We start from the raw sequence: 23,559 nt of genomic DNA on the forward strand, positions 1-23,559 counted from the left end.
CAAAATGCCAAGATACATTGGATCATTGAAAAAGCAAGTGAGTTCCAGAAAAATATCTACTTCTGCTTTATTGACTATGCCAAATCCTTTGACTGGGTAGGTCACAACAAACTGTGGAAAATTCTTAAAGAGATGGGAATACCAGACCACCTGACCTGCCTCCTGAGAAATCTGTATGCAGGTCAGGAAGCAACAGTTAGAACTGGACATGGAACAACAGACTGGTTCCAAATCGGAAAAGGAGTATGTCAAGGCTGTATATTGTCACCCTGCTTATTTAACTTATATGCAGAGTACATCATGTGAAATGTGCTGGGTGAAGCACAAGCTGGAATCAAGATTGCAAGGAGAAATATCAGTGACCTCAGATATGCAGATGACACCACCCTTATGGCAGAAAGAGAAGAATAACTAAAGAGCCTCTTGATGAAAGTGAAAGAGGAGAGTGAAAAAGTTGGCTTAAAGCTCAACGTTCAAAAAACTAAGATCATGGCATTCTGTCCCATCATTCCTCATGGCAAATAGATGGGGAAACAGTGGAAACACTGACAGACTTTATTTTCTTTGGTTCCAAAATCACTGCAGATGGTGACTGCAGCCATGAAATTAAAAGACGCTTGCCCCTTGGGAAAAAAAGCTATGCCCAACCTAGATAGCATATTAAAAAGTAGATGTTATTTTGCCAACAAAGGTCCATCTAGTCAAAGCTATGGTTTTTTCCAGTAGTCATGTATGGATGTGAGAGTTGGACCATAAAGAAAGCTGAGCACCAAAGAATTCATGCTTTTGAACTGTGGTGTTGGAGAAAACTCTTGAGAGTCACTTGGACAGCAAGGAGATCCACCCAGTCAATCCTAAAGGAAATCAGTTCCAAATATTCATTGGAAGGACTGATGCTGAAGCTGAAACTTCAATACTTTGGCCACCTGATGCAAAGAACTGACTCATTGAAAAAAAACCCTGATGCTGGGAAAGACTGAAGGCAAGAGGAGAAGGGGACAACAGAGAATGAGATGGTTGGATGGCATCACCGACTCAATGGACATGAGTTTGAGTAAGCTCCTGCAGTTGGTGATGGGAAGCCTGGTGTGCTGCAGTCCATGGTCTTGCAAAGAGTCAGACACAACTGAGCAACTAAACTGAATGCAAGGCAAAAATAAAAGTAGCAGTACAAGACAGGTAAGGATAGAGATTTCCATATATGTGTGTATATATAGTCAAAATAAAGAACAAAGAATCATACTCAAGCATATCAAAGAATACTGTATGAAAAAGAGGCTGGTCATGCTAGGACCAAATGGGCAGCACTGGGAGACAGATATGAGGGGGAAAGCACAGAAAACCACTGAAGTAAATAAAGGGAAGGAAGGAGGTGCAAGCTGTGTTTGAAGAACACAGAATATGTTCAGTGAGATGAGAAATGAACTTGGAAGGCAAGCCATGAAATCTAAGGTTACAAAGGCAGGCTGAGGCCAAATCACAGCTTCCCTCTGGAAAACAGCTCAGGAGTCTGCAACCTCGCCTGACCTCTCTTCTCCATGACTTTCCAAAATGCTTCTGTTTGTATCTCTCCCTTTGTGCTCTAAATGGCAGACACTCAATAAATGTGTGTTGAATAATGAATTAATAAGATATTCACTGGTAAATGTTTCTATGTAATATAACTCAGGGAAATTGTGCAGTGCGTTGGAAGTGAACACTTAGCTTCTTCAAAAGTATCTTCTCTGTGCCCTAATGCTTGTTAAGCTGATAAATAAAAACCATGGTTTGTACAAGGCAAAATAATGCTGATAATTCACATTTCAAGGACATCTTGCCATATGTAACTGATATCTTACTTTATCTCACTTCAGATAGAAAGAACTCCAAAGGGACATAGAAAACACTATGCAAATATTCGATGTTATTTTACGTGTAGAATGGCTGTGCAAATATTAACTATTTTAGTGATCATTTTCATCACAGGCCACTTACCAAGGGGTCTGCAGAAAGTCTCATGAAGCAGGGGTCGTTGTATTTATATGCTAACCTGCCCACACCTACACACATTTTTCTGAGGCGCTCACAGGTAATTTTCTAGGGTGCTTGCCTTCGTGTATTTGTGTTTTTCTTAAATTATCATCTTTAAATCATTTTCATCATTCTTCCGTCTCATCCACGTAAGTCCCTGGGGTCAGGGACAAGAGGAGACATTGAAAGTGTCCAACCGCTGACAGAAGTGAGAAGGTTCTTTCAGGTGGGCAGCGCTTCGCCAGCCGCGCAGTTCCTCACCTCGTGTCTCATCAAGGACCAAAAAAATAGGCTCCGGAGACGCCTCTAGCAATGGGGGTGGTGTGAGTCTGCCTCTCCGACCATCTGAAAAAATACGCGTGTGGAGCCTGCTAGGTCCATTCACGGTGCTGGGCAGGAGATGAACACTGGACAAGGTAGAGAAAGTGTCCGGCCCCGCGCTCGCACAGGGCACAGGACCCCGCCTTCCAGAAGGCCCAGGGACCACCCGACCCCGGACGCAGGCAGGAAGCAGGGCTGGCCAGTCCAGGCCCCGCCCACTCGCTGCACATCCGCGCCCCTCGGCGGCGGCGGCGGCTGCGCGGGCCTCGGCTGCGCGGGCACGCGGGACGCCCAGCTGTCAATCACGCGCAGGGCTGAGTTCGGCGAGGCGGGAGCGGCGGCGGCGGCGGCGGCGGCGGCGGCGGCGGCGGCGATGGGACCCCAGCGAGAGATCTGCGGCTAGCTGGCTGCATTTGCTCCACGGGTCAGGGGATCGCAAGGGGGCAGGTAAAGCCTTGCGGAGCCCAGGGGTGAGGTTTTCTAGGCTCGATTTGTCTTACTCCCTTCTCCTCCCTTTTTCTTTCCTTCCTCTCTCCTCATGCACAAATATTCATATTCTCTGTCTTCACACACACGCGCGCGCGCGCACACACACACACACCTAATTCGTCCACGTTTATTATATGGGCACAAATCTCTGAAATCCATGCATGTTAAAATCCACCAATACGTACAAATTAGGAGTAACCAACTCCATTCTTTGGCGGTTTGTGGTTTATGTTATGTAAGAATTTGGGAGGTATACAGGGTGAAGTCAGGAGTTTCTTTCCTGTGAGACAAGAAAAGTTGTAATATTAGATGAGAGTAAAAATATGTGGATTTGGGGTTTGCAAAGCTGAATTGATTTCTTTTCCAGGCTGAATGTATCCGCTCCTTGCCCTTTCCTCTCCTTCGCCTTATCTGAAGATGTTTGAGTTTTTTATATGATCTCAGCACCTACTTCTTTGTGTTGTTAGAAGGGGGCATTGGGTGCGGGTCAGACCATAGCTGATTGACCTCAAAGAAAACAGCTGGGGTTGAACAGCTTTTATTTACTTAATTTGTTCCTGGCTCTGTAGCAGAAATATTTTCAGCACCTTGAACAGCTCCTTGGGCTCCAGAACCAGGCCAGCCACTGGTGAAGGGCATGTGTGGAGTCGGTTTTTTTTCAAAGAGAGGTTGGCGACAGATAAAAAGAAGGATCATTTAATGAGAGAGAGAGGCACGGACGAAAGACAGGCAGACTTGTTTCTGTTACTTATCCAGACCCAGAAATACAATAAAATTTCAGGACAAACTAATGTCTTGAAGAAGGTTGGTTTGGGGCATGGTACATGCAAAGTGAACCAGGAAAATATTGAAGACAGTTTTTCAGGCCTCAGCCATGCTTACACACCTCAAGCCTTTGAGATTCTCCTGAAGATGGATGGGGAACTGTTCATCAGAAAGAATTCTTAACGCCTCTTGAGAAATATAGCTCCAGTTCTTATTTTCTTTCACATGACTAGAGTAATGTAGGAAACCAATAGCTCTAGAGCTGGCAATGGCTTTTTAATTAAATCTTGCATGGGCACCTGCTTTTCTTAGGCAGATGAAAAGTAAAATGATCATGATAGCAAGAAAATGGATATAGGAGTAAAAAAATCGACCTCATGAGTAAATCATCCAAAGAGCCTTAATAAGTCTAAAATGCATGTAAATAGATTAGAAAACACAATGAATATAAGATTATTTTACATTATAATGGAACAGGCACCAAAGAGATCAAATCTGGAGTCTCTATCGGAAGCTAGTAATCTTTTTCTTTAGACTTTGTAAAACACAACTGAGTCAGTCTAGTTGGTATTATTGACTGCATGGAATAGAATTATATCAAAATAAGAATATATTTATATAATGTGTTATAGTTTACAAATCCTTTTCATTTACATTATCTCCTTTATAAACTCTCATGAGAGCCCGTTAAAAAGTTATAAAATATGTTGTACTTTTCTAAATAGAAAAAAACTATCTTTGCTCTTGAACAGGAAGTCCTCTGTCAATGTTAAATGATCCCTTACAAGTTATAAAAATGACTTATGAAATTTAGACTTTTATCTGGATCACATTCTGCAGAGATTTTTATTCTTAACTAGGTTTGAAGAATGAGCCATTAAAAGGAAAAGTCAAAGAGTAAACAACAAGAAGAGGAAGAGGAGAATTTCAAAGGTAAGACTCAAACTTTGTCACATGTAAACTGGTAAGCACCTTGTGGTCTGCACCTCGATAAAGTTTAGCATGAATATGGATTCTTTTGCTCTGCTCATTTTGGTTTTGGACTTTATTTTATCTAACTTAAAAATACATCTCAAAGAGGTAAAGTAATAAGATAACTGCATATCATTATCTCCCCTCCCCCTTTAAAAATTATAACAGTGACTGCTTATCTACTAACTTAGAAGGAATAAAAATTAACACTGGAGAGCCACGATCTCTACCACTGTCCCAGGACAATGAAGTATCTCTGAATGAACCACTGTTCATTAGTAGAAACATTTTCAAGTTTTAAGTTCATGCTTATATAATTCCAGAATGCCTGATTTAAAAGTGAAAAAGCTGTTAGCAGGCTTTCATGCCATCCTGCATCCATTCTGAGTCTAACTGATTCTTTTAAGTGAATTGACCTTTTGGTGTGGTATTGGATAAATTATCTAAATCAGCTATGTGCCTATACCTTGCATCTGTGGCCCAGAAGTGGCTCTAATGAGAACTTCACTCTCATTATCTCAGAATGATTTTATGGGAGAGAAAAACAGTATGAAAAATTGAATGATCTTTCCAAGAGAATAAAAAGAACAAGGCCTGTGCCTGGCTTCACAGCTGACTCACACATAGAGCCATGGGAAAACACTCATCCTTTTTTGGGCCTCAATTTTCTGCCTCTCTTCTCTCAAGGAGACCATGAAGACAAGTAATATAAAATCTCTGGTATTCTTAAGGCTTCATGAGGCATAAAACCTTATTTTTTTTCAAGTAAAATAAAAAGTATCTGCTCCTATTAGACTGAAATTCAAATTTCCAAAAACTGATGTCTGGTGTAGTGGCACACATAAGGATCATGGTAACACATGCATGGGTTTGTTTGCTGAATAGTCATTCAAGGGATTCTCAGCATTTATCCTTCTTCCTGCTGCAAATACCTCATTTCAGTGCCCATTTTGTTGCACATATACTTCAGAAGTGTTTCTTCTTCTAGCCCAAGGGTCAACTGAGAGCAAAATGTTGTGCCCCACTCATCTTTGTAACCAGCGTCTCACATGATCTAGCATATAACTAGTGCTTTAAAAGCACTGAAGGACAGGAGGAATGAAAAATCAAGGACCACTCAGACCATCATCCACACCAACTCATCTAGAACTCTGTGCCAAGAAATTTCAAAATAGTAAGCAGGATAGAAAATGTCCCTGGCCTCAAGAAGTTTTCAGTTTATCATGTATACAGTCTATCAGACCATCAGATAAACCACTTCACAGAGGACTGGGTAGTAACAAGAGCTATGAAGAGAAACAAATCTAGATAAGGGGATAGAGAGTGATAGAGGGCTGATATTTATTGTGCTCACTATAGAAAGCCTCTCAGAAGAGTTGGGGAGTGGGGGCAGTTAAGGAATGATTCTTCTGTCTCTATGAGTCCCTGGTATATAACAGGTAGGCTATGTTGCTAAGAATTGAATATCCACTTACTGTACAACAGTTAAGATAGATACCATATACAAGAAAAAGAAGAAGAATATGGATGTATCATCACTTATCTGCACCCAGAAAGTCCTTCTGGAAAAATGAAGGCAGTTCCCCCTCCATAGATGACCAAGTAATCAGACACTAATGTTGCTTGTGCTCCATCATGAAGGCCATGCTGGCAGTGAGGATGCAGCAGGCTCCTCTCGAATGTGTATGAAATGAATACTCATAAGGACCCACTTAAATACAGTATCAGAGAATATTTTCACTCACCTCCCCTATGCATACACTTCCTGGGATATTAAAGCTTTCTCCAAAGAAAGGAGCTCCTTCAGGATCCATCACTTAACAACAGCCATAGATTTAACATTACTGTTTTTGCTGATGCTACTATACCTATCAAAACATAAACCAGAATCCTCATGAAATCTTACTCATTAAATAAATGCTGAGACAAGCCAAAGTGCCTTTGCACACACCATCGTTTTCTTCTCAATCCTACTTGATCATGTAATCATCACCCAGCTTTTAAAGTGATGCTGTGAAGTGACCTTGTGTATCCTCTTTATAATATTAGAGGTGTCAATCAACCAAGTATAACTGTAACTAGGGCAAAAAGTTACTGACTTTCCTATGAGTACTATAACTCTCTGCTGAGATTTTGTAGGTGCAAAGTTTCTGCTATAACATGTTATATTTTAAAATTCATGTTCTACCAAGTGATCCATCTCCTATAAGAGTGAATCTCAACAAATTATATGTTTGGAAAGATGTATGAAACCCAGGGACTACCTCTACTGAAATGACATTAAACAAACACACAACTGTTTAGTCTCCTGAATACCAAGTAACTAATCTAACTAGTAACTTATACGCTTTTTTAAACTGAAGCTTCATGCTTATGATAATAAAGCAATCTGACAACCAATCATTCAGAACTTTGGAGAAGGTGGGAAAACCCTAAACCTAATTGTTTATCCAACAAAAATCAACTTGTTCTGTAAATTCATGGCCAAAGACTCCTGAAAAAACTATGTCTAGAAGGAATTAGAGGCCATCAGGTCCAGCCATCTTATTTTAAGGATGATGAAACCATAGCCCAGGGAGGTTACCAAGCTTGCCTAAGATGTCAGTACCAGTAAGTTGCAAATCAAGAACTAGCATTAGAGCCCTTTCTCTGCTCCGTGTGGTTGTCACAGCCAAAGTCACGTCCTTGCACTTTCTATGCCCAGAGAAGAGAATAAGACTCCTTGGGATTTCTCTTCTGAAATGTATCTAACATCACTGAAAATCCATTCTGACTTAGAGTAGAGCCATCTATCACTCAGGCTCAAAAGCATTTGTTTTATGACATCTTCTCTCTCTTTTATGATGTTACCCATGTCGTGTTTAGCCAAGCTGGACTTCTGGGTCTCATCCTCTAAAGCAGAAACATTTAACCTAGTGCACTGGAAACAAGCTGTGCAGGGAAGGACTCCAGGATGTCACAAGGTCCTGCTCTGCATCAAAGCTAAATCCTGAGAAAGGGCAACTTCAGCATCAAAGGAAGATAACTCTTACTATTGTTATGAGGGACTTTTTTTTACACCTATCATATCTATTTTTGGCCTTTTTTAATGTTAAAGTCTCACTGCTTTATAGAAAACCTGAACATATGTATTTGTATGAGCTGGTTCTGATTATGCAAATCTATTAATCAATCCATACTCCTGTTTATCATTTTGTCATCTTTCATCTACTCCCTGACTCATATAACCTTTAGTAGATAACTTTTCTATGCCTCAATTTCCTCAATGACAAAGTAGACTTAGTAATACTAATCCCATCTTCCCTTGACTGAAAGCTTATTAGAATTCTTAGAAGAAAGTGCCTTTAAAACTATTCTACTTCTATACCATTAGTAATAGGCTCTTATTAATCATCTTCATTGTGTAAGCATGAAATAAAAGGTACTGAAGAGGTCATCCTAGCATTTAAAATATGAAAACTAGGTTAACAAAAGAATTTGGTCCATTAGATGTTATTGCTCTAATCAGGCAAAATACCCTCTGAAATCTTGATATTGTTACAAAATAATATCCTTCTGAAATGTTAAAAAAGCAAGCACACACACAAAAAAATTTCTTTGCCTGCTCTCTCCTCCTGGTTGATTTCTTTAGAAGGTAATTGGACCTGAGACAGGAAGAAGACACTGGAAGGCAGGCACTAAACTTGACACTGACCAACACTTAAAAAGATGAGGTCATCAGTCACCATCAGTGACACCTGTTTGCATCATTTTTCTAAGATCAGGGCCATATTTTCCTGAATTTGACCATTTTTAACCAAAACCCACTTGTGGCTGAGGGCACACAGTTACAAGCTATTCTCAAGGGTTCACTTTGTGGCTATGGGTCAATGAATCCCTTGGTTCAACTTTGATTTTAGCCCCGTGATTATATCCAACCAAACTAAGTGGCCACACAGGAATACTTGCTAGAATTTTAGATTAAGTTTTTCTTGTATATAAACAATACTGCTTTGGTTTTGTGACAAGTAATTGAAAACACTTAATGTGTCTTTTTATTGTCTGGATTATATAACATAGGCCCTGAGAGACCCTGGTCGAGTGGGAAGATACCTTTGAATGTTTTTCCTTGCTTTGTCACTTTGAGACAGGGAAAGCCATCTAGAATTTAAAGCTCTGTCCACAAAGGGAAAACCATCTAAAGGATAATCAAAAAATCTAAAGAAGTATTTCACATTTCCAGCTACCTGTTGATCTGCTTATATGGAGATCAGAAAACCAAAGAAAAAACAATGAGAATTCTCTTACCAAAATTTCTGTCCTTCAGTAATTCCTTGTTTGTTTGTTTGTTTTGCCATGTATTAATAACCAAATGCCTCTCTTTAAGGTCAAATTAGATCAAATTAAATTGTAATTTGCATCTGAAGAAGGCAGCATCCTAAACAACCTACCCAGAGCTTAGTTTCATTAAACAGTTACCTGAATTTTTATTTATAGTAGACACTAAATGGAAATAGTAAAAAGTAGGTCTATTCTCTACATTATGCTCTAGCATCCCACCTAATCAGATGTATCAACAAATAACGCCTGAAATATCTGGAGTTAGAGTCAGTGAGGTGTTAATTATTGACCAAGCCAATTGTGATTAATAAAGTATGAAGCATAAACTGCTCAGCAACTTTTTTATGAAGCTTCTGTACAACTTGACAATTATTAGAACAAGATACATGAGATCCAAAGGCAGAATTTCAAATTGCTATGTAACACCATGTAGCTTCCACAAGGGAACATAGTTAAGCATTGAAGAGGACAGTCCAAGACAAATTTCACCTGTAGCAAGTCAGAGTGCCTGCCTAATTCTTTAACATGAAAGTGTAAACACTACTGGATTCTAAGAGATAGAAGATTTATTGTCAAGACAGCTGAAAATCTCAGCTTCCTTGCTGCATTTCTCATGTGCTTCCTGCTTAAATTTTTGCATCATCTCAGAGTGCTGTACTGTTAATGTCTCGTTTCACTTATGGAGAACCAGTTCTGGTCAGGGAGTGTTTGGGGTGATTTTGCATTCAGTAAAGAAGACCAGCTTGGGTAAGAAAGACAAGTCCTGTAAGGTATCTTTTCTGCCCAGAGAAAGAGCATTGTTCAATTAGGCTGACGTCACTCAGCCTGGTTCTTACCTTTAATATGCCTTTTGATCCTGAGGCCAGAGCTCATCGGGCTGATGCCTGTGGATGTTGTCATTCCAGCAAAAAAGGATGAGTTCTTGCAGCAACGTCTGTGGGTCCAGGCAGGCACAGGCTGCTACCGAGGGCGGGCACCAGCGCTATGGAGTCCGGTCCTACCTGCACCAGTTTTATGAGGACTGTACCACTTCCATCTGGGAGTATGAGGATGATTTCCAGATCCAGAGATCACCCAACAGGTGGAGCTCAGTATTCTGGAAGGTAAGTAAAGAGCATGGGTTTAACTCAGGAAATGGAGAAACCATTTCATATGGTAAGTAATTCAGCTGCAGAGAACTGAGATGTCTAGGACTCTGTGTGTGCATCCCTCTTGGTGATTCTAAGTGCAGTTTTCTTCCTTAGGAAAGGAGACTGTAAACCTTGGGAAGAAAGCCTCTAAACACAGCACAGTTGTTGATTTTCAGGTAAAATGTAAATAGATATAATCACCATCATTATTATTTTTGCTACTGTTATTAACGTGCCACATAAATTCACCAACTATGAAAGCCATTCAAAGGCAAACCTGTTTTAAGCCTCCCCTACAGGTTTGGATGGTATCATTTTAAAAGTTACAATAGTTATTAAAAGAAATAGTTGGGTACTGGAGAGAGTTAATGCTGAGGCATAATACAGTGGTCAGTCTACCTGCCCTACTTCTACTAGATATGTGGTCATAAAGTTCTATGAACTTCAGCTTCCTTGAAAGGTAGGAGCCTTGCTGGACAAGACATTCAGTCATTCAGTATATAATCAGTGAGCACCTACTCCATTCAAAAAGTTGCAAAGTGCTGGAAATTAAAGCAGTAAATGGGAGAAGAAAAAGTCCCTGCCCTTACAAAATTTACGATCTATCATGGAAAACAGACCATAAACAAATAAACCACACAATAATAGCAGAAAGTAGCAAGTATTATTCTTGCAAGTAGCAAGAATAATAGTGAGCAAGTGCTTTGAAGAGGACTAAATCAGAATAAGAGGCTAGGGAGGGATAGAGAACTGATATTTAGTTATGCTGATCACAGAAAGCCTTTCGAAGAAGATGACCTTTGAACAAGTACCAGGATAAGCTGAGGGAGGAGATGATAAAATTATTTGGCTGAAGGTCATTCTCGGTTGGGAAAATAGCAAGTCCAAAAGCTCTGAAATGGGAACAAGTTTGGTGTGTTTGAAAAATAGCAAGAGGTCCAGAGGAAGTGGAGAGGAATGAGAGGGAGGAAAGAACAGTTGACAAATTCAGAAAAATGACGGGACACAGATGATTTGTGTGGAGCTTTGGAGGTGATTGTGAAGACTTTGACTTTCCCCTTGAGAGACACAAGAAGCCACCTGAATGTTCAAGTAGATGAGTGACGCGACCTGACCAATATTTTAGCAAGATCACTGTGGCTGTTGCACAGAAAACAAATTACAGAAAGATTACAAACACATTACACAAAGATAGAAGTAGCTAAATTATTTAGGAGTCTATTGAAGTACCCAAGGGCAAGAGATAATAGTGGCTTAGATTAGAATGGTATTAATGGAGATGGTAAAATGTAGTCAGATTTAACATGAAGTTTGGAGGCCAGCTGTTAAGACACATCGGTCAATTAGACATAAAAGAGGAGTCAAGCCTGACTCCAAGACTTGCAGGCTGAGATCTTTAGTGGATGATGTTATAACTCACTGGGATGGAGAACACCGGGAGAGCAGTGGGATGGGTGATGAATCAAGAGTTTGATTTTGGCATTGCTACATTGGCGAGTCAGATACAGCTTAGCAACTAAACACCACCACCACAATGGAGGTGCCTATTAATCATGCAAGTGGAGATCTGCAGAAGTATTTAAATATACCAGTCTTCAGCTCCTGAATTGGGAGTCACTGACCTATAGAATGTATATAAGGTACCAGAGTAGAAAAGGGCATCCAAGAAGAGAGTACAAACATAAAGAGAAGAAGGCGTCGGATGTTCCAACATTTATAAATCAGGAAAAGGACAAGGATGTAGGAAGGGCTACTGAGAAGGTTCAGCTTTAGATGATGCCTCAGATTCCCTCCAGTCTATAATTCTGTGTTTTAGAGATTTCCGATCATCCCCAACTTTCTCCCAAAATATCACAGAAATTTAGACACTGATACTGACATAAACTTCCAATGTACTGGCAATAGAATTCAACAAGAGGCAAGTAACAATGTAATGATTATTAGCATGGACTCTGTCCTCGGCGGCTGTTGCTGTTGTTCAGTTGCCAAGTCGTGTCTGACTCTTTGCAACCCCATGGGCTGCAGCACGCCAGGCCTCCCTGTTCTTCACCATCTCCCGAAGTTTGCCCAAGTTCATGTTCGTTGTTTAGGTGATGCCATCCAGCCATCTCATCCTCTGACGCCTTCTCCTTCTGCCCTCAATCTTTCCCTGCATCGGGGACTTTTCAGTGATCGGCTGTTCATATCAATGACCAAAATACTGGAGTTTCAGCTTTGGCATCAGTCCTTCCAATGAGTATTCAGGGTTGATTTCCCTGACGATTGACTGGTTTGAGCTTATTGCTGTGCAAGGGACTCTCGGGAATCTTTTCCAGCACCACAGTTCAAAGACATCAATTCCTAGGCTGACATGGGTTCAAATCTCAACTTTTTCATTTAATAGCTATAACTATTATACCAGGTAACTCAATGGTAAAGAATCCACCTGCCAATGCAGGAGATGTGGGTTTGGTCCCTGGGTCAGGAATGTCCCCTGGAGGAGGAAATGGCAACCCACTCCAGTATTCTTGCGTGGAAAATCCTACAGACAGAGGAGCCTGGTGGGCTACAGTCCATATGGTCACAAAGAGTTGGACATGACTAAGCATGAACATGAGAAACTTGACCTTAATGAGCCTCTAACAGTGATACATATAATACCTACCACATACTTGTGAGAGTTAAGTAAGATAACATATGCAAAGAGCTTAGTATAATATCTGGTAGGTACTCAATAAGCATTTAATGTATTAGCTATTATCAGATGTCACATGGAACACTGAGTTCTGAAATAGAAATAAAACTGGAAATTCAGTTAATAAGTAAAATATTGGGTAATACAATTGTTACTATGGGTTTACCCAAGACCTCTGTTGATTCAAAATCTTACTACTGTTAGGTTCTCTATATTAGAATTGGTCAAGCCAGCCTTTTTATTCTGTACAAGTGTTGAATCCATACTGGCCTGGACCAATGAAATACATAGCCAAGCTTGGCACATCTTGTATTTACACAGAGAAGTGGGTGGTTGCTTCTCTATGTGTCAAAAAAACAAATATTTGCCTGACAGGTCCGTTGTGCCAAGAGCCTAAAATGCCTCTGACATACAGAATATTGCAAATGCTGGTGGTTCCAAAGCACTAGTGGCTATACGACTTGTGAAGCTATAAATCCATCAAATAATATACGGGTATGGATTTACAATAAAGAACTCTCAGTAAATTACTAACCCCAGGATTCAGATTTCAGTATTTTCTCTCTTCTATTTTATACAAACAAGATCCAAAAATATTTGTTCCCTGTTGTACTGGACCTAGTTCAGAGAATAAAACCGAGCAAACATCCATGGCCTTATAGAGGTTATATGCCAGCAAAATCCAAATCCTAAATACATCCTAATCATAAAACACTCAATGGGGCTTTGAGAAGCCTACAGTCAACCAGAAAAAGCCAAGAATGGATTGTCTTAGAGATCTCATCTCAACCAAGGGAATACACCAGACACTCCCAGGTTGCCTCCTGGGGGATATAAGGGAACTCTTGCCAGCCAGTATGTGAAGTACTTTGTATCAACACAAAGAAAGGCACTGATTATGCATGTTTCCATTATGATTCTTTTTTATGTTTTTTTCTTCCATTTCAAACTGCATCTTATACATAGTTCAAGATGTGGGCTCCCCCGACCCCTCTTCCACTCTAGTGTTGCTCAGGCCACAGGGGTCTCTCACTGGGGCCACACTCACAGAGCCTCAGCAGGTCTCTGCTGCTGAGCCAGCTCTTTAGTGGGGGCAGCAATGGGAGGGGGCTTAATGAGAATGGAGACTGAAATCAATGGGGCCTGAGTTAGAAACTTTATGGGACTTCCCTGGTGGCTCAGACGGTAAAGAATCTGCCTATAAGGCAGGAAGACCAGGGTTCAGTCCCTGTATCAGGAAGATCCCCTGGAGAAGGAAATGGCAACCCACTCCAGTGTTCTTGCCTGGAGAATTCCATGGACAGAGGAGTCTGGAGGGCTACAGTCCATATGGTCCATGGGGTCCCAAAGAGTCGGGCATGACTGAGCGATTAACACTTAAGAAACTTTGCTCTAACCATGGATCAACATAACCTCGTTCCCACAATGCTGTTCTTTTTTTTTTTTTTTAACAAATATTTATATGTCCACCATGCACAAGACTCTGGGTTCAGTTGTGAACACGACACTTCTTCGCTTGTGAGTAAGGTATAGCCTTGACCTGACAGAGTTCACAGTCAAATAAGGAAGATGGATGTGTACGGAGATTGTTACAATCCACTGTGACAGCGTCGCAGTACATACTGGGAGCCCAGGGTTTGGGGCAGGGAGACCCTGACGCAGCCTGGGGAGGAAGTGACTCCACAGAGGCATTCACAGGAACAGGGGATCCATCCCAAGAGAAAGAAAAGCATTGCAGAAGCATTTGTGCTAGAAGACGGCAGTCTTGGGAGATGCCAACAGTTCAGTGTGGCTGGGCTAAGGGTGGAGCACAAAGGCCAAGAGACGAACCAAGAGAAGAACATGGGAATGTATACAAGAGCTGGATCACAGAGACTTTGAAAGGCTGGGAAGTAGAAATGTCTCCAGAACCTTCCAGCTTGATTGAGTACAGTGAGAGGGTAAGGTAATAAATCAAGACTTTCTTGGGAAGTCTGTCTCACAGCCAGGAACAAACAGCCTCGCCCCACCACCACCACAGCACACACACACAGTTTTATACACATTCTCTGCGCCTCACATTCTAGATGCCTGCATGACTGCCTCCAGCACTGCTGACTTCCCCAGTGCCTGCAAGTGCTGCTGTCTGCAAAAACCTGTATGACAAGGTCTCACCTACCCCCTGCCACCCACTGCCTCTGGCCAAGAACCTAACAGGCTGTCGTGGAATTTTTCTTTTTCATCCTTGCACTTGACTAAGACTGCTCCCACTTCATTGTGCAGCAAACAGCCAAAGTACAGCAGGTATGAACTAATAGAAGCAGGCTTCTCACCCCAGTCGTTCTTTCCTCACCCCGGGATTATCTTCCTCTTCAACCGCTATGAGAAATCTCCCAAAGGATGTACAACAGCAATGGGCAGGTACAACGCAAGACTGTTTCCTCCCCAGACTTAGTAAAAGTGAAAATGATCCTGGTACCTCTCCTGTCTCCCTAGACCACCCTCCTTCCTGTTCCAGTCTCTCCAGTTTTCCCCTTTATTCTGAATAAGCTTAATCAGAATTTAAACCTACACCTTGGATTTCTTTTCAAAGACTTGCTAAAAATGAATAAGGAAACCCCTTAAGAGAAACCATGTGGTATTATTTTCTAAAAAGCATTTTCTCAGATGACATGTGAAAAATGGACGAAGAAAGTGAGCCTGGCCAGAGGGACGATCAGAATACTATTGCAATGATGTGGGCAAGAGTTAACAGTGCTCTGTTACCGTTAGAGTAGCTGTGGTGATGGAGAGATAAGATTGAAGAGAATCTCATGCGGTAGAATTAATAAGATTTAATTATCCATTGACTACCAACATGAGGAAAGACTCAGTGAATGGGTGGATGGCAGGAATGCAGAGACATTAAACAGAAAAGACAGGACATCATTTTGAATATTTGGGGTTTGAAGAGCCTTTGGGACATCTTTGTGTAAATCCTCCCATTGACTATCATAAATATGGGGCTACAGCCCAGGAGAGAAATCTAGACTGGAGTTGGAGATTTGGAATTCACTGGTATATAGGTGGGAGTTGAAACTGTGGCCACAAAATTAAACCCTAGAGAGAACATATTGAGTAAGAGACGTGAGTCAGGGCTGGAACCCTGGGGAACACCAATAATTTCGGAGCTTCTGGCAAAGCAGGTTAAGAGTGAGTTGTTAAAGATGTAGACATGGCCGCAGGAGGGAAATGTGTCCAGGAAAACCATTGGTGAGGGTCTTAATAAAGCCTGAGTGCTGAAAATCAATGACTACAGGATATACACATGGAGAAGAAAAACTGGATTTCACAATTAAGAGGTCATCGGTAACCTCAGAGAGAGGGGTTTCAGTGCAATGGTATAGGACTAAGCTTTTCTGCCAAGGGTAGGAATGAATTCAAGCAGTAGCTAGAGGGGAACACCGGGTTCTGGAATAGCTTTTGAAGATGGAAGTGATTGAATGTGCTGACTGGCCGGAGGGACATAGCTAGAGGAACTAGCGGGGGATCCCAGTGCCCAGGAGGGCTATGGAAAGTGTGAGGCCTACACACAGCAGGTGAGGCCTACACGGAAGGACTTGGATCCCACCCTGGCACCGGTCGTTGCTTTGTAAAGGTCCGTGTCCCTACAAGAGGGTCAGGCCAGATGAGTTAGAATCTGCCATCAGTCGGGCAGGGGACACCACTCTGAGCTCAGGTGCTGCGAAAGAGAGGTCAGCTGCAGCCCTCGGGGCAGACGAGGATGAAGGAAAGCCCATCTCCACTCTTGCTGCGCGTCTTCTGGATTTCACCTCGAATCCAGATGGCTCCTTTCACGTTTAGCTCCATCCAGCAACTTCCCCCCACACGCTGCTCTTCCCTGCCATGCTGGCTCTGGCTTCCAACCGCCCTGACTGCCTCCTCTCTGCCAGAACAGCTGCCTTGCTCCTGCTGCCAGCTCTGCTTCTTGGAGGAAACTGCATTTTCAGATCTCATCAGCTCACAGATGGAACAACGAAGGGGACGTTGGTCGAAATAACAGCAGTTTCTGGCTTGCGGCCCCCAGCAGCAGAATTTCTGGACTCCAAGCTGTCCTTCCTGTCCAGTCCTCCTTTCCAGCAGCAGAGACTGGGTTTTCACCGCTCCTCCCCAGAGTCAACAGAGTCAGCAGAAGTCACAGCATGAAAACTGCCCATGTGTATCATCGCTCAGTCATGTCCGCCTCTTAGAGTCATGTCCACCTCATAGAATGGAGCCCGCCAGGCTCCTCTGTCCATGGGATTTCCCAGGCAAGAATACCGGATGGGCTACCATTTCCTTCTCCAGGGAAAACTGCCCTTGCTTCTGTCTCTACTGTCAGTCTGTCATTACCCGGAGCGGCCCTTCTCTCTCACTAGGGGTGTTGATTTAACCATCCCACAGCACCCAGCTACTCTGGGCAGCTCCACCCCCAGCAGCCCTGCAAGACTTTTGCATGACCCCAAACAGAGCCTGTTTACTCTCTTAGAACCTTTAAAAGAAAAGCCTGTGTTGCCTTTCTTAAACTATTTAATAGAACCTCTTTTCTCTTAGACCAAGGACTTACTTCAAGTCAGAGCCATGTCCAGAGACAAATTTTTTGATACTGTATGGCATCACTCCAAAGTTCTTATTCCATTCTGTACACTTAGATGACACCAGGATTACACTGATGTATCTCAGTATCCCTCCTCACCACTATGATGCTCTCAGCGAAGTATTCTGTGTTTTTCCTTCATGTCTACCACCCCAAGCTCTTCCTGATGTGTTTGAACAGGTTTGGGGTCACTCTGGGCACCTCTTTTGGAGATCCTCATTAGACTTGCACGGGTTGCACCCTCAGAATCCTGGGGATTACGTACTATTCATTACATCATGCTCCCCTCCACAGATGGCAAGCCTCTCTCTCCGATCCTCTGATATAACAGGGAACAGGGGCAAGGCTCAGGGAGGCCAGCCACTTTCCAGTTCTTGAAATGAGCAGGAGTTCTGCCATCTGCAAGGCATAGTTTACCTTTTAGCTTCTGACTGATATTCCAAGAGTGGATTTTAATCTATAAAACACTGCTCAGTTGAGGAGCAGACTGCTCTGAGAATCAATCACCTGGCTCCAAGTTCAGCAGTCTGGTGGTTTAAGCTAGTCAGTCAGGAATATTTATTGGGCGCAAGACTAGACTGACTGCTGCAGAGAGACGGGACAGAAATAGAAGACAGAGCGCCCTGGCCTCCCTTGCTCTTAAGAACCTTAGAAACGAAGATGGATACGTTCTTGCTGCCCTCAATTTTGGAGAATTAGTGCCAGTTCTTGAGGAGAGAGGTAATTTAGTGACATATGAAGCATGCCACCATGGATATTTAAGTTAATTTAGTTTGGGCATTCAGAGTTTTCCAACATGAGTCATTTTTTAAACATTATAAATAACGGTTGGTCTTTGAAGGTGAATTGATTTGCCACCATTCTTGGAAAAATGTAGAAAGCCATCCAAAATGTGATATTTTACAACCCAATTTTTTCCTGCAATACTTGTATCTTATGTAGAATACTTTTTTTTTTTCAGAAGACTGACTCTTGTTTTTCAGTTTCTTTACAATATTACATAATGGAAATTTGTTGATATATGGTGACTAAAACTCTATTGTAATTTTTTAAAAGATAGTAGAAGGTAATGTACAAAATATCAATTGGTGAAGTCTCATGGAAGAATGAAAGTGGGAAGTGGGGCTTAGAAGTCACACAGACCTGGTAGAGTCCAGTCATACCCCCTGCTTAATAAGGGGACTTTGAACTATGTTTCTTCAACCCTATAAACCTCAGTTTCTTATAGGTGAAATAGGGATAAAAATATCTACATCTCATGAGATGCTGGTGAGGATTAAGTGAAAAACAGTGCCTGGGTCATCATCAGTGCTCAATATCATTAGCTCTCCTCCCCTCTTTGTTAGCGTGATGGATTTGCAAATGTTTTCCTTCTGTTATCCCAAATTTCTACTAAAGAAGTATCTAATAAGGTGTATTTCCTTGAATTATAATAAGTAAGTTAGATAAATATACTTTAGATGTTCAAGATTAAATGGTGTTAACGCATTTGATTATTTTTCCAACCTTGTTATTCTAACTAAAAGCAATTAGGAATAGGAGGAAATGAAAAATGTGTTTAAAAAATAAGCTATATTAGCTGTTCTTTATCCCAAGTACTGACAGACTGTTGCAATGCTCTTGCCAATGTAGCATAATTTTACAAGAGGCACATTTCCAAATAATAGTAGTAATAGCTGCTTATTGCAATGCGTGACTTAGCCAGGCCCAGGGCTGAAAGCTTTCATGCATGGTCTCATTTAATCCTCACAACTTTATGAGGTAGGTACTATTATCATTTATCATTTTATAAATGGGAAAGTTAACAAGAGTGTTTAAGTAACTTTCCTTCTATGATTCAAGTACTAGTTGGCAGTGCTGGAATCTAAGCCTGAGCCTGTCCATTCCAAACCTCTGAACTTAAACCACCAAATGGTATATCACTTTTCATCTTCAGCAAGTTACATTTTATTGGAACTTGAGCTCATGCAGTTTCATCTCCATCTGCTGCTCTTAACGTTTCTCAATATCTGCACAAGTTAAGTCCAAACAGCTACATGTTCGAGGAGAAAGAGCACTGGCCTGGGGGTCAGACCTGTGGCTTCTAGCCAGCCCTGTGCTACTCACTACCTGTCCTCACTGTCCCTCCTTGGGGCAGTGACCCTCCGTGAGGCTACATTCCCTTGCCTTTAACTGGTAATCATGGTTCTTTCTCCACCAACTTGGAGAAAGGGTGAGTTGTTACACACTGTCAATGGCCTCCAGCCAAAATCACCAGGAACACACTTCTGCGTTGAACAAGTTGAGTGTATTGCTCATCACAGTGAGAGAAAATGACACCAAAGGGCATTTCAGTATGAGAATGTGAGAAAGGATCATAGGGTGTGGGCTTTGGTTGGATGATTTGAGGGGGGTGGGGTAGGCATGGGGGACTGAGTCTGTAGGAGCCAGAGTTTACTTTGGATTATCAGGGACAATTCTATGATTAGGTATCTTAATAAATCTTATCTATCCCAAGCGCAGACTAGAGTGAGACTAAATAAAACTGTAATTGGTAAAGAATCAACAGTCATTTATATTATGCAGAGTGGGAAGAGCATGGTATTTTCTGGTTTGTAAATGACCTTGTTTTTGCCTGTGCTTAGACAAAATTGTGAAGTGGTTTTGGTTTGCCTCACTTTGTCATGAGTACAGAATGAGCTTGTCTGATGTTGAGGTTCTGCGAGGTTGACTGTGCCAACAGAACAACATAGCACCCATGGGGGTCCCAGGCCAGCTTCTGGTGGATAGAGTGATGCCAGCTCTTAGGTATGGGGCTGTTTTTCTTTTGCTCAAGACCAAATGAGACAACATAAGCCAAAGGGGCTTTGTCAGTTGCAAAGCATCAGACAAACAGAAAACTCAAAGGAAAAATCAAGTCAGTGATGCAGTACCTGGTTGGTATCAAAATCAGAAAGGTCCTCCTTTCATCTTCTTTTTAAAAAAAAAAATTATGTAGGCTTCCTACTGGGAAAAATCTCTCCTCTCAAACAAGACCCGTCCCGCCCTGGAGAGCTGAAGTGCCACATTCATTCAATCTTATTTGTGTCTTTCTCTAGGTCGGACTCATCTCGGGCACAGTCTTCGTGATTCTTGGATTGACTGTCCTGGCAGTGGGCTTTCTTGTGCCCCCCAAAATCGAAGCCTTTGGCGAGGCCAATTTCGTGGTGGTGGACACGCACGCTGTCCAGTTTAACGGAGCTCTTGACATGTGCAAGCTGGCGGGCGCCGTGCTGTTCTGCATCGGGGGCACGTCCATGGCAGGGTGCCTGCTGATGTCGGTGTTTGCAAAAAGCTACTCCAAAGAAGAGAAATTCCTTCAGCAAAGGTTTAAAGAGCGAATCGCAGACATCAAGGCCCACACTCAGCCCATCACAAGAGCTCCGGGCCCAGGAGAAACAAAGATACCAGTCACTTTGTCCAGGGTTCACAATGTCCAGCCCTTAGCGGCAACCTGAAATCTTTTCCACCCAACCCTCCCCTCTCTAATTTACACCCAGTGTTGCAAGGGAGCAGGCGTTTGGGAGACGACAAGGCTTTGGCGTTGACCTGCCCCAGAGCTGTGCTGGGCAGTGGGCAGAGTGATGACTGAGCTCAGGCCCATTCCATTCAGCGGTCCTGGGGATGCTTGGCGCAGTGGGTCAGTGTGGGCACATGCACCCAGCCACCTAAAGAGGTGCAGCTGGGTGCCCACCAGAAGCTCGCTAGACCTACTTTCTCATACAGTGTGACTTTGTGACATTTTCCGTGTTCTTGGAAAGCGCTCAACAGTTCAGACCAGCCTACCAATGGCTAGTGTGGTCCATTTTACTTTCTTGTGTTGTTTTTTCTAATTTTCTAACCTTTCCTGTGTGGTGCTGCCTTCTATTCGTGGTCTCACTACATGTAAGATATTGTCGTGTGTGTTCATAGAAAAATCAAATTCCCTGGTTTTGACCCAATCATTGGTCTTTTAGCTCTAACGTAACATGAGTCCTTAAGATCAGAATCAAACTTTTCAGAATTCTCCACAAACTTTTCTTTGTTTTATTTTCTCCAGTTTTTTCCATTTAAGGAGCTCAAATTGCCAACTTTAGAATCTTGGGAAAGAAATTAGTATTAGGAGAATCTATTTATGCAGTGTCCAAAAGCCCTGAAGTAAAAGTCAAGAAATTTGAGTGCCTATTACTAACTAGCTGCATGATCTTGGGGAAAGCACCTAACCTCCCCAGGCCTCAGTTTCCCCATCTGTAGAATGGGGGTCCTGGTCTGCGATGTCTTGTTTTGCCATGTGTCGTTGTGTGTCCATGACCAAGGACGTTTACAGTGTTCTGTGGCTCTCACCACAGTGGGATTCTTTCAGATCTGGACTCCCAGAAACTTGCCAAGTCAGGATCCTCCATGCCACCCACTTCTAGATATCCAACCCCAGCAGTTTATACAATGCTGTCATATTTTTATAGAAACAAGAGTAAGCCATCCGCCTCTAAGAAACCCCTGAGTAGACATAAACCTTAAGAGGGTTTTCTTTCTCGAAAAAGATACTTTCTTCTCCTGTAAAGTGTTCATCTCATCCCTTTGCACTTCTACTTAATCTGTGGATTTAAATCAGACTGAAGAAAACAGAACACGTGATCTTGATACCCTCTCAGAACCTGTGCCACCTTCAAATTCTGTCTTTTTGTTTTTTCCTTTCTTCACTGGATAAATAAAATATGTGAACGAGCAGAACCCGAATTGCCTTGTCATTCCTTCGGTGTGGCTGTTTTCTCTCCAACATGTAATTTTCCATTCTGAGGCTGAGTGAGCTCTGCAGGTCCCCTGGTGAAATGGAAGAATAAATGAAGCAATTAGTGCTCTTGTGCACATGATTTCTTTTGCATCGTCTAGCATCAAACAGGCAGCAGATCAGCATCCTTCACAAGGATCGTTGGCCATGTTTGGGAGAAACTATTCTAGTTTCCTCGGGTTCTTACCTTCCCTTGGCAATGCCATTTTACTTGTGTTCTCAGAAGCCTCATTCAAGCCTCATTCAAGCTCCCAGGCACCTGTTCAAGGTAAAACTGCGAGGTTTTCCCTGTTGACTTCTGTGATGTGTAGCAAGGAATCTTCAAGGATGAGACTTGACTTTTAAGAGCCTCCGGAATGAAAAATACATTCTTCTGCTTCCAATCAGTCTGGTCTCTAGTGCTTGTGGGCAATACACCATTAAATTCTCACAACTGGTGGGGGTTTCAGTATCTGCAGAACAGCTCATAGGCGTTGTTATGTGTATCCAAGAGTCAGACGCGACGAGCAACTTTTGCTCACTGAGGAGGAACCAGGACCTTGCCCCCAAAGCTGCACTGTTGGTTTTTTTGATGGTTCCTCCCCTATCTCTGACCCATCAGAAGAAGGTCCACGAGTTGATCACAACCTCTTTGATAAAACTTCTCACTACACCCCCCAACCCCCACGCCAAGGTGGGATACACAGTTTTGAGGGCTTTAACCTGCTGTGGTCCCTTTTGCCTGGCAAAGCAATAAAGCTGTATCTTTTCCACTTACCCAAAACTCTGTCTCCGAGATTTAATTTGGTGTCAGGGTAAAGAGGCCGGATTCGGCTTTACATGCCACCTATTAAATGGAATCCCTGTTGTTCCTGTTGTTGTTTAGTCAGAAGGTCATGACTCTTGCGAACCCATGGACTGTAAGCCCACCCAGCTCCTCTGTCCATGGGATTTGCCCGGCAAGAATACCGGAGTGGGTTGCCATTTCCTTCTCCAAGGGATCTTCAATAGGTTGCAGATTCCCTGAAGTCATTAATTGTCTTGCTTACTATGTACACAGTACCTCAAGCCAGAAAACTGATGAGAGATTGTGTAAGCAGCAATTCCATGTGCTTCCAAGGCCTCCTGTCATCTGGTCCAGCTTCTTTCTAGCTTTATTCTGGCACATGCCCTGGAACCCTTTGTTCTATCAATAGCTATACTCAACCACTCTCCACTCTAAGTGTGCCCTCACTCACAAAGCTTAATTTACCAGAAATAACCATCTGCCCAGTCTCTGGCTGTTGAACCCTTCCTTTAAGACCATGTCAAGATACAACAGCAACACTGGGAAGAACTAATACATACTGAGTGGGAGGCACCATTGAAACATTTTGTGTGTAGAATTCATTTTATCCTCACGAAAACCATATGAGGTTGGGACTATTATCATATGCCCATGATACAGGGGAGAAAATAGGCAAAGAGAGGATAACTTGTCCAAGGAGAACTAGTAAGTGACAGAGGCAGCCTGGCTCCA

The 23,559-nt window shown here is 42.4% G+C and overlaps 1 protein-coding gene across 1 annotated transcript; it reads left to right on the forward strand.

Moving 5' to 3' along the window:
* Positions 1-2,677: 2,677 nt before the first annotated feature.
* NRSN1 (neurensin 1) lies at positions 2,678-22,003 on the forward strand. The gene is made up of 4 exons (XM_020914551.2): positions 2,678-2,778; positions 4,446-4,518; positions 9,783-9,980; positions 20,353-22,003. The coding sequence occupies exons 3-4, from the start codon at positions 9,792-9,794 to the stop codon at positions 20,749-20,751; spliced, it is 588 nt and encodes a 195-aa protein (XP_020770210.1). The 5' UTR covers positions 2,678-2,778; positions 4,446-4,518; positions 9,783-9,791; the 3' UTR covers positions 20,752-22,003.
* Positions 22,004-23,559: the final 1,556 nt, after the last annotated feature.

The sequence above is a fragment of the Odocoileus virginianus genome, chromosome 27 (genome assembly GCF_023699985.2).
Source record: "Odocoileus virginianus isolate 20LAN1187 ecotype Illinois chromosome 27, Ovbor_1.2, whole genome shotgun sequence".
Lineage (NCBI taxonomy): Eukaryota > Metazoa > Chordata > Mammalia > Artiodactyla > Cervidae > Odocoileus > Odocoileus virginianus.

Bases quoted from the DNA above. Each gene is read 5' to 3' on its own strand.
- NRSN1 (XM_020914551.2), top strand. From the start codon at position 9,792: ATGAGTTCTTGCAGCAACGTCTGTGGGTCCAGGCAGGCACAGGCTGCT. The intron at 9,981-20,352 runs GTAAGTAAAGAG...GTCTTTCTCTAG, and splicing joins GGAGCTCAGTATTCTGGAAG to GTCGGACTCATCTCGGGCAC.